Source organism: Phascolarctos cinereus, unplaced genomic scaffold, assembly GCF_003287225.1.
Source record: "Phascolarctos cinereus isolate Bilbo 61053 unplaced genomic scaffold, phaCin_HiC Scaffold_2;HRSCAF=192, whole genome shotgun sequence".
In the NCBI taxonomy this organism is placed as follows: Eukaryota; Metazoa; Chordata; class Mammalia; order Diprotodontia; family Phascolarctidae; genus Phascolarctos; species Phascolarctos cinereus.
Window position 1 is genome coordinate 214,576,493 of NW_027555625.1, and position 11,718 is coordinate 214,588,210.

At 36.5% G+C, this 11,718-nt stretch overlaps 1 protein-coding gene and 1 long non-coding RNA gene across 4 annotated transcripts in view; one reads left to right on the plus strand and one right to left on the minus strand.

Annotated features, from left to right (window-relative positions):
• The window catches only part of MEMO1 (mediator of cell motility 1), a 127,245-nt gene extending 124,244 nt beyond the window's left edge, over positions 1 to 3,001 (plus strand). For all 3 annotated transcript variants that reach the window (XM_020972352.2, XM_020972353.2, XM_020972354.2), the window contains 2 exons: positions 153 to 257; positions 2,335 to 3,001. In XM_020972352.2, the coding sequence (XP_020828011.1) occupies positions 153 to 257; positions 2,335 to 2,466 (237 nt within the window). In that variant the 3' untranslated portion in view covers positions 2,467 to 3,001. The remainder of the gene's footprint in view (positions 1 to 152; positions 258 to 2,334) is intronic.
• A 4,974-nt stretch (positions 3,002 to 7,975) lies between these two features.
• LOC110198170 (uncharacterized) lies at positions 7,976 to 10,725 on the minus strand. Its single transcript, XR_002321683.2, has 2 exons — positions 10,647 to 10,725; positions 7,976 to 8,021 (listed from the first exon to the last, which is right to left on the minus strand). It is a non-coding gene; the product is annotated as an uncharacterized LOC110198170 (long non-coding RNA).
• Positions 10,726 to 11,718: the final 993 nt, after the last annotated feature.

Sequence of the window (11,718 nt, forward strand, 5' to 3'; positions counted from 1 at the left end):
GTTGACTATAAGAGATATTACTGTAATTTGATATTTCACTAAATTTATTTGGTGTTTTAAAAAATCAATTATGATACTTAGCTATTTAAAGGAACATTTCCCACGCCTAATTAAAAGTAATAAGGTTTTCTTTTTTTTTTCCACCCCCCCAGGGCATGAGTATTATAGAACAACTAGACCCCGTATCTTTTAGCAATTACTTGAAGAAATACCATAACACAATATGTGGAAGACATCCCATTGGGGTGTTGCTAAATGTGAGTACTCCTGTGAAACCTTGACTTTAGAGTTTGTCCCCATCCAGAATGAAGTGATTGGCATTAATTCATGACTGGACATACTCATAGTACCTTTTTTCTAATTTGCCTTTAAAATGATAGCACAGTTAAACTTTTTTTGGGGGGGGCTAGGCACTGGGGTTAAATGACTTGCCCAGGGTCACACAGCTAGTAGGTGTCAAATGTCTGAGGCCAAACATATTTTTTTAAGCTGTCAGAATGGAGTAGCTATCTTATAGTTGTTGGTCATCTCAGTGAAAGAATGTATGTAGCATTGTGGAAGGAGCACTCACTGCACTATTCCTGGCTGTACGTGATAGCTATTGTGACTGTTAGCAAGCCGGTCATACTCTTCAGGTTAGTTTTGAGTACCTGCCTTTATAAAATGAAAGGATTGGAATAGATAGCTATGGTTTTTTTCCAGCTCTGGCATTCTATCAAATTCCATTTCCTTTTGCAAACTCTTACCAGGGCGTCCTTTCAAAGATTATATTGATTAGAAGCTGCATTTTTGTAGATCATATGTAGAGTAAACAAAAGATTAGTTCCTGTTCTTTAGGAACTGTCTTAAAAAGGTATATAACATTCAATCTTCTTATATTGTGGTTTTATCAGAAGAAGGAGAAAGGACCAAGAATTTTGGTGAGACAGACTTTAGAGAGGCAGTGTAACAGTAAGAGAGTGGAGTAGATATCCTAAGAGGAAGAAGGAAACTAATTTAGTAAGCAGAAAAAATGTAGAACAAATAATAAGAGTAGGTAATTAATAAGAATGAAAGAAGGGACACAGAATCAGATTAGGTGCCAGGAGATTTGGGGTTTTCATCCTGGTTTCACTAGTTGTGAGACCTGGCAGCTTTACTTTAATATTCTTCTTTCCAAAAATGAGGGGCTTAAACTATGATTGCCACATCTCTTTCAGCTCTGAAGTTATGTTTTAGAGTTGAAAAATTTAACGTGAAGGAGAATATAAATGGGCAGAGTTTGACATCAGAATGTTGATACCCAGTGTGTCCAGTGTGATTTGGAAGTAATCAGTTGAAGATTTTTAAGGAGATGATTTCAAGTAATATGGTCACAGTGGTTGGTACAGAGGGGACATTTTGGATTAAGGATTTTGTATTGCCTGCAGGGATATATATTGGCAGTTTGTAAGAATCCAAACTCAGTTAAACTGAGTTTTTTTTCCCTTCTTAACTCAAGTGCCACCTCATCTATGAGTCCATTCTTGATTTCCTCAGTTGCTACTGCTTCCCTCAAAATCGTTTTGTATTATATTTTATCTTTACTTAATAATTGCATGTTAATTAGTAGAATGTTAGTCCCTTGAAGTGGTTTCTTAGTTTGTTTTGGTTTTCTTCCTGTATCCACAGCACCTACCACAATGCCTGGCATCTTGAAAACACTTAATACTTTTTTAGTGAATGAATTACATCTGAGGGAAGCAGTTAGTACTGGGACTAAGCTTATATATTTAAAAAATGAAAAACAACTGAGCTTTATAGATCTTTGAGGTTTGCAAAATACTTTACATATATTATCTCATTTGAATTTTGGAAATCAGGGCATCAAAATATTATAGATGAACCTAAACTGAATCAGCATTTCATTGAGTTAACTGGTAAGGGAAAGTCTTCCATAGTTCAAGGGTAAAATAATCAGAAATTTATCTTTGAGGCTAAAATTAATGAGGGCCTGGAGATGGGTATTTTAAGAGGAGCCTCTTTAATGTAGGGAAAAAGAAGAACTAAAATTTAAGGTGACTGACATTTATTGTTTTGACCAATGATGAGGTGAGTATTTTCCACAGTGATAATAGTTGCTAACTTGAGGAAAGACTTTGAAGAAAAAAACCATCAGAATATTATTTACTAACCCTATTTAATGTGAAAGCAGCCCCAAATCTTTTAAGAAACAAAAAAGAAGGGTGAAAGGTAAATAGGTTTAGAAACTATTGATGAAGTTGAAGAGATAGTCACTGATTACTTATTTAACAGTCCCTATTTCATGTATAATTTGTGTCCTAACTATGTTTTTTCTCCCCCTCTTCTCCTTAGGCTATCACAGAGCTCCAGAAGAATGGAATGAATATGAGCTTTTCATTTTTGAATTATGCCCAGTCAAGCCAGTGTAGAAACTGGCAAGACAGTTCAGTGAGTTATGCAGCTGGAGCACTTACAGTCCACTGAAGCTCTGAATACTCAGGGATACCACCTGCACATACTCATTCTCTAAATGGGGTCCCAGCCTAGCCCTTACAAAGATACAGTTCCTGGTCTTTGGGGATACTGAAACCTCAAAATTAATAGAACTTTCTTCTCTTTTCTAGTAGGTGTAGTCCTTCCTTAATTTCAACTCATTATAAAATGCTTTCTTGTTTAGGACAATGAAGGAAGGCTGGCTTCAAAATATTTTATAATTTAAAAAAGTGATGATGGATGTAAAGTCATGGTGGCAGATGGTCCTTCAAATACAACCTGTAAAGCATTTACCATATTCTAAATTTGCACTCTTTGCAGACCTGTGCACATGTATTCAGCTTTCAGAATAGTTTTGCAAATTGTAAACAAACAAAAAAGGGTGGAAGCTTTTTAATAATGAAAATTGCATTTATAAATGATCTGTATTAGAATATAATAAATCTCCAGTATAGTCAACTACTACCCATGTTGTACAACAGATACCTTCTATTTTAGTTGCTAATAAAGGGCTACACAACTCAAATTAGTCTGATTTAAACTTATTGCTCTGTGCATATGTGTAGATTGTTTCTCATTAACTTCATCTTAGTATTTTTATGTTCAGTTTGGAAAACAGCTCCTTTGTAAGATAGTTGAGGATGTGTTTTATATTTATATGAAGACTATTTCAGTTACAGAAATTAATATAATGTTATAATTTATAAGTTGGCTTTTCAAAGCTACATACAGTATGCCAAATTGCTTTTAGGTATATGAAATCAATTTTTGTCACTAAATACCATGTTATAATAAACTTTACATTCAAATTTGGCAAAATAGGGTTGATTTTAGCCCTTCAGCTGCAAAGATTGTTTGCAGGATGCTAGTTTGCAAAGATTGTGGAACATGTCTTGTCTTTTATGGTTATTGCCAAATAGTTGCCACTGTGTTTCACAGTGCTTTAAAAAATTCAACCTTGTTTTGTACTTATCTTTTTCAGTAAGAAATAATTTTTTAAAAATCCCTTACTGTTCCTACAATTCCACTATTTAAATGGTAATTCGTTTTCTTTCCTCTTGCTTAATTTAGACTAAATTAGACTTAATTTGACTAAAAAATGTCATGGTAGTGGTTGTTATTTGTGCATCCTGTGTGTGCTAGATTGCGTTAGCATAGTCTAGTAGTTGATTTCCCAGCTATTGAATTCAGTTTTAAAATCTTCAGTACAATATCTGACAAGCACAATACTTAGGTGCCTTGCACCAAATGTATTCAGATATTTGATTTTGCTATTTATCAAGCATTAAATTTTTTTTCTACTCAAGGAGTGATTTAAATTTCTAAATGGAGTAAAAGTGTCCTGTGCATCTCTGTGGAAAAGTATGTCTTTAGATCAGATATCTGCAATTTAAATCCTGGCATGTTCATAAGGAAATTTTTTGGAGGGGGTAGTGAGATATTACAATCACTTTTGCTTTATGGATTTAAATGAATTACAACAAAATTGATTGTGATATGTGTTTTTTTCTTTTTTTTTAAAGCCAACCATTATCCCTCCTAGTAATGTTACTATAAAATTTACAATGTATTTTCTGGGAAAAGTTTTCCAGCTTGATGAGTTGTAATTTCCTACTTAAAGAAAGAGGATAAGATGATGGCCAGGCCTGTTAAATGCTGGCATTGTAGTACAGGGACTGCTTTTATAGTATTTTTTGAAGTGTAATCACCTAATCACCTCTACCCTTTTCCAAGAACACAGGAACATCTGCCATGCCTGGGAATCCCCTGGCTCCACACTTATACCTCCTAGAATTTAGTGCAACTACTTTTTTTGCTTGCTTCCCCCCCCTTTTTTTTTGGTATATATTTACAGTGTCTCAGAGAGTTGGGCTACTGTAGCACACTTCAATAATGAGTGCCACTGTAACCCAGCCTGAAATTTCTTAGTGTCCTACTTTGTCAATTCTGGAAATTTGGTATTCTGGTAAAAATAAATTTGCTTTAAATGGAGAATATCTGTATTGATAACTTGATCAGCATCATTTTACACTATTTAAACATGTAATTGAGAAAGAGCACTGGGTGAGATAGAAGGCCTTATTTCTAGTCTTGGCTTTCCACCTCTGTATCCTTGAGCAAGTTAATCACTCTGAGCCTCAATTCCTTCATAAGAAATGAACTAGATAATATGGACTAGATAATATATGAGGTTCCTTCTAGCCCTAAATTTTTATGGTTCTATGAACTTAATCAATGGCAGTTCTGGTGTCACTTGTATAAATCAAGTTACAACTGCTAAGTGATTGAAGTATAAGGTGCTATCTTTTTTCTTCATAGTATAAAGATTTTTTTTGTTAAAACTATAAAGAGAACAGTTAATTTGTACTAGATAAATGGAGTTCTGAAATGTTGGATCTAGGCTAATAGAGTTTATGTGCCTTTAAAAAGTCTATAGCTTTTGGACAGATTTAAGCATTTTTAAACTGTATATAATGTGGTTAAATTCACCTTTTATTATCTACTTTATACTTCATTCGTGGCACATCACATAGTGATTTCTTTGCATTGTTCAGTATACCTATGAGTGTTCATTTCTCTCTACCACCTATGTTGTGATGTAGTACTTAGACAATACAGTTTGATTTTTTCATATCAGCTTAAGTGAAAATGTCATCAAGAAGACCTGTCATGGTTAAATAACAAAACCTTGTTGCAGGAACAGAACATAAAACCATTGAGGTAATCATAATGAGGCAGTATGTAATCCAAGATTGGTCAGGAAAGCTAGGGTTGGTGTGGAATTGGGTAGATCTGATCTAGTTGCTTTACCTAGACTATCCAGGAAAGAATCTGGATCTGAAGTGTTAAGATATATTTCCCAGATACCCAGGAAAATATTTATTAGGTCCATCTATATAAGGAACACTTTGGAAAGTAACTGTTTTAGGAGAAGCTTGATCAACTGAGGCAATTTCATAGCTAGTTGGTCAGCCACTCTTTATGGACCATTTTTTTTTTACCTTAAAGAGCCATAGGTATCTATAGTAGATCACCTAAGAGCAGCTTGAGCCTCTTTAGTCAGCCCAAGAATATTCATTATCTCTGTTAAAGAGAAAAGATTTGTAAATCTTAAAGTGAAATAAATGTGTGTAAATTATTAATATTGTTGTTTGTAAAAGAAGACTTCTATCTCCAGAAACTAATATTCCCCAATTTAAGCTTCTACTCTGTCACCCATGTTCCTTAGGGACATGGTTAAGTCAACCCTAGGACAGGACCTCCTTAGAGATCGCAGTAAGACACCTCATTCCATGAGCCAGCTGGTGATGTAGATTGAAGTACTCATTCAGCTGGTTGTGATAGAATCTAGGCCAGGGGTGAGGAACCTGCAGCCCTGAGGTCACATTTGGCCTTCTAGGTCCTCAAGTGTGGCTCTTTGACTGAATCCAAACTTCACAGAACAAACTCTACAGTGCAGCAAGCGCAAGAACAAATTCTGTGAAGCTTGGATTCAGTCAAAGAGCCACACTTGAGGACCTAGAAGGCCAAATGTCATCTCAGGGCTGCAGGTTCCCCACTCCTGATCTAGAGACTTCCCTGTAAAGATGTCTCTAACACAATGCTCAAGACATCTGTGTTGACCTTCTGCTAGTTAACCTTTTTTTTTTTAGTCAGTTTGAGTGAAGGCATAGAAGTCATACTTATAAGTTTTGCAGATGGTACAAAACAGGTTGATATATGGCATAATCAGGATGCAAAAAGATTTCAGCTGGTACCAGTTCTAGTAAGATAAATTTGATAGGGATAAATGACCTATACTTCACTTCTGAAGGGCAGCTTCTTAAGTACAAGATGGAGTAAGTGTGGCTGGATAATTCATTTTAAAAGGATGGGAATGGGGAGGCAGTAAGGTGGCGCAGTAGATAGAGCTCCGACCTTGGAGTCAGGAGGACCTGAGTTCAAATCCGGCCTCAGACACATAACACTTACTAGGCTCTGTGTCCTTGGGCAAGTCATTTAACCCTTAACCCTGATTGCTTCATCAAAAAATAAAAAAAAGACGGGAATGGGACTAGTTAACGACAAGCTTGATAGGAGTCAAAGGTGTGATGATATGGCTAGCCAAAAAAGTTAATTTGATCTTAGTTTAAATTAAGAGAGGAATAGCATTCAGGAATAAGATGACAGTCTTGCATTCTGCCCTTTCCAGACCGTTCCTTAAATATTGTGTTCCATTTTACACAACACATTTTAGGAAAGATATTTATAAGTAGGTAACTAGGATGCTGAGGAGCCTTGATGCCATGCCATATGAGGAGCAGTTGAAGGAATTTGGGGGTGCATGCTCTGAAGAAAATACTCCCTCCCTAAACTGGACCCACACTTGTAACAAAGGAAAACAGTTAAGCAAAATTGACCAACAGAGACGTCATCCAAAAACAGCTACAACATTCTGCCCCCTAGTCCTACTATTTCTTACCAAGAGGAAGTAAGTTTGTCATGTCGTGTTCTTTGAGACTGGACTAGATTGTATTTCAGTCTTTGGGACTGAGATTGTTACTGCAATTAATCTGAGTTCACCTCCATTGTCTCAGGTGAGGGCTGTGTGATGATTTGTTGGGGCTGTTATAGTGGGGATCTTTAAATCATTTGTTTGTTGGACTAGATGGCCTCTGAGATCTTTTCCAACCCATCAGATTTTTGTATTGACTATTTGGACAGTGTAGGAAAATTGAGCTAGACTCCCTTTGGGCTTTCTAGACATCTGCCACTTGTTGATGTGAGCTTTATACAGAGGCTTAGCTTGTTGCAGGTTTTTAAAGCTTAGCTTGGAGATTGGCCAGGTTGTTGTAGAGCAGTGGGGTGTAAAGGTAGCACTAAGAGATTGAAAAGTAGCAAGGAGGAAATAGGAGTTGTTTTATATGGAGGGAAAAATGGAACTCATTTGTAAGGGAAATTAATCAGAATGAGCCATTTATTTTAGGAGGTCGGTACTGCTGCAGGTTTAGATTACTTAATTTGGTCTGCCTGTTCATCTTGGGATGATGAGCTAACATCAAATGAAATTTGTTTTTAATTTTTTTCATTCTGAACTTAATATTTCTTTATACAAATAGAACAGAAAAAAAAGATTATATGTGAAACCCTGAATTTATCATGTGCTGCTTGCTTTAAAAAAATTATAATAAATTCAACATGTTACTTTCAAAGCTGGCCTGCTTGTCTCTTTCCTTTTGAACTACTGTTCATTTAAAAAATGCTTCAGGCCCCTCCCCCCTTTAGCAATACTGTTATAAGTTCCCTTCTTCCCTCTCCCAATAATCCCCATCCCCAGTAGAAGAAAGAAAAGCACAGTGCTTGTAACAAATAATCATAGTCAAGCAAAACAGTCCTGCAAGTCAGTCATGTTCACAAATGTATGTCTTATCTACAACTTGAATCCTTCACCTCTTCATTGTTGGTCTCCTGGAGGTGAGTTTTCTTGTTGCATTAATTAGAGTTCTTAAGTCTTTCAAAGTTGTTTTTCTTTACAGTGTTGTTGTTAGGGTTATATGAATCTTGAGCTGGAAAACAGAAAAGAGTATATAACAGAAACTGAATTGATGCTTACTGTCAAATGTGAACTTGTCCAGGATTCCATAGAGGTTGAAAACCTTGTGTAAAATCAGATGCGTAGTCATGGGCTGTATTGATGGCTTCCATCTTTTGGTAGGAGCAGAATTTGAATGAGAACATAACCACCAGACTTTACAGATGACGAGGTGGAAGCTTTTGCTTAATCCACGTTGCCCAAATGATAGCATCTTTCTTACTTTGACAGACACTGGATTAAATGTGGAGTAGTCTGTTCTTATTTTTCTCACAACTCTTCAACCCTTCAGAGAGTGATTTGTTGAGGAAATTATCCTCTCCTGTGCCAAGGCTCCAGTTGACCATCACTTGTAGATTATTAACCTTATAAGATTTAGTTGGGACTGGATTGCTGATTAGGGTTGTTTCTTTTGCCAACTGTGATGTGTATCACAGATTCCTTGACAGTATTAGCTTATTTATCCTAAAACTACCTATATGGTGGATTGGAAAGTTAAGATAAAGAAATGAGCCAGTGTAGTCTCTCTGTGATCTGCAAGTTGTGATTTGACAATCACATGATAACATGATTTAGATGTTAAAGCCCTTCAGAAAAGTTGCCAGAATTTAAATATGTTTGTTAGCACATCGTTCTTCTCCTAGTTCTGTAGATGATAATGTACAGAAAAGGTAAAGACACAATTACACCTTTTTGTGTCCTTCCAACTGATCTAACAAGACATAGGTACTTCAGATTTTGACCATAAGATATAGTTGGTCCCTGATTACCTCCAAATCAGGGCTAATTGGTGTCTTAGTGTCTCAAAGGTACTTCAGGGACTATAAAACCTAAGTTTCTTCACAGTGAATTGAATAAGAATCCCAAGAACTATGTGAAGTCCTTAGCTACCTCTGGGTTGTCAGTCTAGGAGAATATTTTGCAGATCCATTGTAATTCCTTTGGGTGGGGAAAGGAGGTAAGATAATATCCGAAAAGCTTGGGAATTTGGTTAGCTTACTAGGGTCAAGGTGAACCAACAGTCTAATGAAGCTGATTAAAAAAAAAATGTGTCCCAGTTAAAGGAAGTAATCATTCCATTGTACCCTGCACCGGTCAGCCCACAAATGTCAATATCATATTCAATACTGTGTGCCATATTTTAAGAGAGTCTTAGTAACTAGAGTACATTCAGAGAAGGATGATCAGGTTGGTTAAGTGTGTAGAAATTATGAAAAGAACTGTTGAAGGTTTTGGAGATACTTTGCTTGGAATAGTGAAAAATAAAATGATAGGGGAGAGGAGACATGATGGCCTCCAGTATTTGAAAGGACTTTTATGTGGGAAGAAGTACTTTTCTTATGTATTGCTTCAGACATTAGGAACAACAGGTAGAAGTTCCATTAGAACAAAGAAATAGACTGCTTCAAGGATTTCATAAGGAATGAAGATTTTATCATTGGAAGTATTTAAGCAGAGGCTATATGACTGTCAGGAGTGTTATAGAAAGGATTTCTTTGTTGAATGGGAGATTGAGCTAGATTTTTCTCCAGTCTATAAAGAGATTATAGAACTCTACATTTATAAGTGTTAATATGTACTCTTTGAACTTGATGTACTGGTTATGTACCTGGAGGCAGACCAGTGCTGACAGGATAAAGACTGTGTGTTGGATTTTGTTGAATAAATTAGAATACTGTCCAGATATAGTCTCTGTGGTGATATACAATCAATATGAAATATTCAAAGACTGAAGTGGCATAACAGAGCCCAAATGGCATTACAGTACGCTTAAAAGTATCTGTGGTGTGGCCCAAATACAGCCTTCCATTCATCCTCCTTAATTTGAAACTGATATTAAACACTATAGAGATTGGTAAGTATAGATCCTGAGCACCTTGCCTAGTAGTTGGAGAGGAGAGGGTTTTTGTTACAAATGGTGGTGTTGAGAGTCTGGTAGTATTTTTGGGGGGAGGAGGGCATGAGGAGTACTCATGGTTAAGACTTATGTTTTCTTTGCTGTGGGGAAACTCTTAGTAGAAACTCCTTTTCCTGATAAGTAATTTGTAACTTACATTTGCACTACCAGTGTGTATCAAGAAATAGATCGTGAACTCAAGTCTTACTCCAGTGCTAGGCCCCTTATCCATTACACAATGCTACCTGAATGCTGTAGTAATCATTTCTACCTGTTCCATTCTGCCCCACCCCTCTCAAATTTAAGAGCTCACTAGTAATCTGTATAAATGTGTCTCCTGCTTTAAGTTTTTAAATCTAGAAAATTTCAGAGCATTTAATTACATCTCAATTCTAAGATCCACCTCACTAGAATGTGCTCTTTAGATAAGACATAACAGCCATTTCACTAATAGAGGGAGCTCAAAACATCCTACAACTTGCAATAACTTTTAGTCATTGTCAATATGACTTTTCTTTTTTTAGTAACCTAATCCCAGTAACCTTTTGGAGGGTCCCTTGGGAATTCCACCCTACAAAAACTAAAGTCATCGCTTAAGATATGAGTGTTCAGGTGACAGAGGGGTCATATTGACCACTGTCAGATAATGGGACTATATCGAAGGGAAATAGTTGGGGTGCCATGACCAGAAAAAGAAATTACCTCCTGGCTAGCCTTCTGTTGATGAGCTTCTTCATACTTAAGCCTGATTGGTCTTTGAGTAGCAGGCACAATCTTGTTACTATGATCATACTTGGAAGTCTTTCCAGAATTCTAGAATCTGCTAGAACTTGTACTACATTGGCTTAACCTTTAAGAACCGAGGATCATTTCTGTGACGTGAGGCAGCAAATTTGTTATAATAATTTAGATTACCTATTGATGATCCTCAGTGATCATTTTGACCTTACTAACCAGGCCAGAGATCTGACCAAAACATTAATAGCCTTCACCCTCATGTCATTGTTCTTTGTGGGATTTTTATTCACATTGTGTTCAACAAAGTTACTGTGTTTCCAGTCCACTATGTCCTGGACTGGGAGAAGTTGCCTCACTGGTAGTTAGAGGCAATGGCTGAGTTCTTTACCCACCTTCTAGTTTATATTATCCCGTTGAAATTCCTTGGATGATAAGAGACATGACAAGTTCCTTTACCTTTGGGGTAGAGGGCCTTTTGACCAGAAAGGCTTTGATGCAATGGAAGTCTTCTTACTAGAATAGAGTCAAACATCTGCTAACCACAAATGTTCCTTCTCCTTTTGAGTAAAGTGGAGTTGGATTGACCCAGCTATATATAGTTCTAATGGGGAAAGAGGAACTAAACTGTATGACCTTGACTCAGAGTGGGAAAAACGGAATAAAAACTTGTTTGGGGGAATCCCTTCTGAAATTAAACACTGTTCTCAATATTAATATTTGTTTACTGGTACTAGAAGATGCCTGAAACATAAGTACAAGTCAGTTCACCTTAGGTGTGCTTATTCCTGTGTAAGTCCTCAGCACTTAACCAGAATGCACTGATATACTCAACTCAGAATTAGGTCTTCTCCACACTCACAAAATGGGTTTGTGAGTAATCTTTTCTTTGCAGGGCTTTAGAGTCTGACCAAACTTCATTCAGTAAGCATTTATTAAGCACCAATTATATTCCCAGGCACCATGCTTGGTGTTGGTGAAAGACAAAATTGAAAAGTTCCTGCCTTAACAGAGTGGGAAATAACATTAACATAGAAAA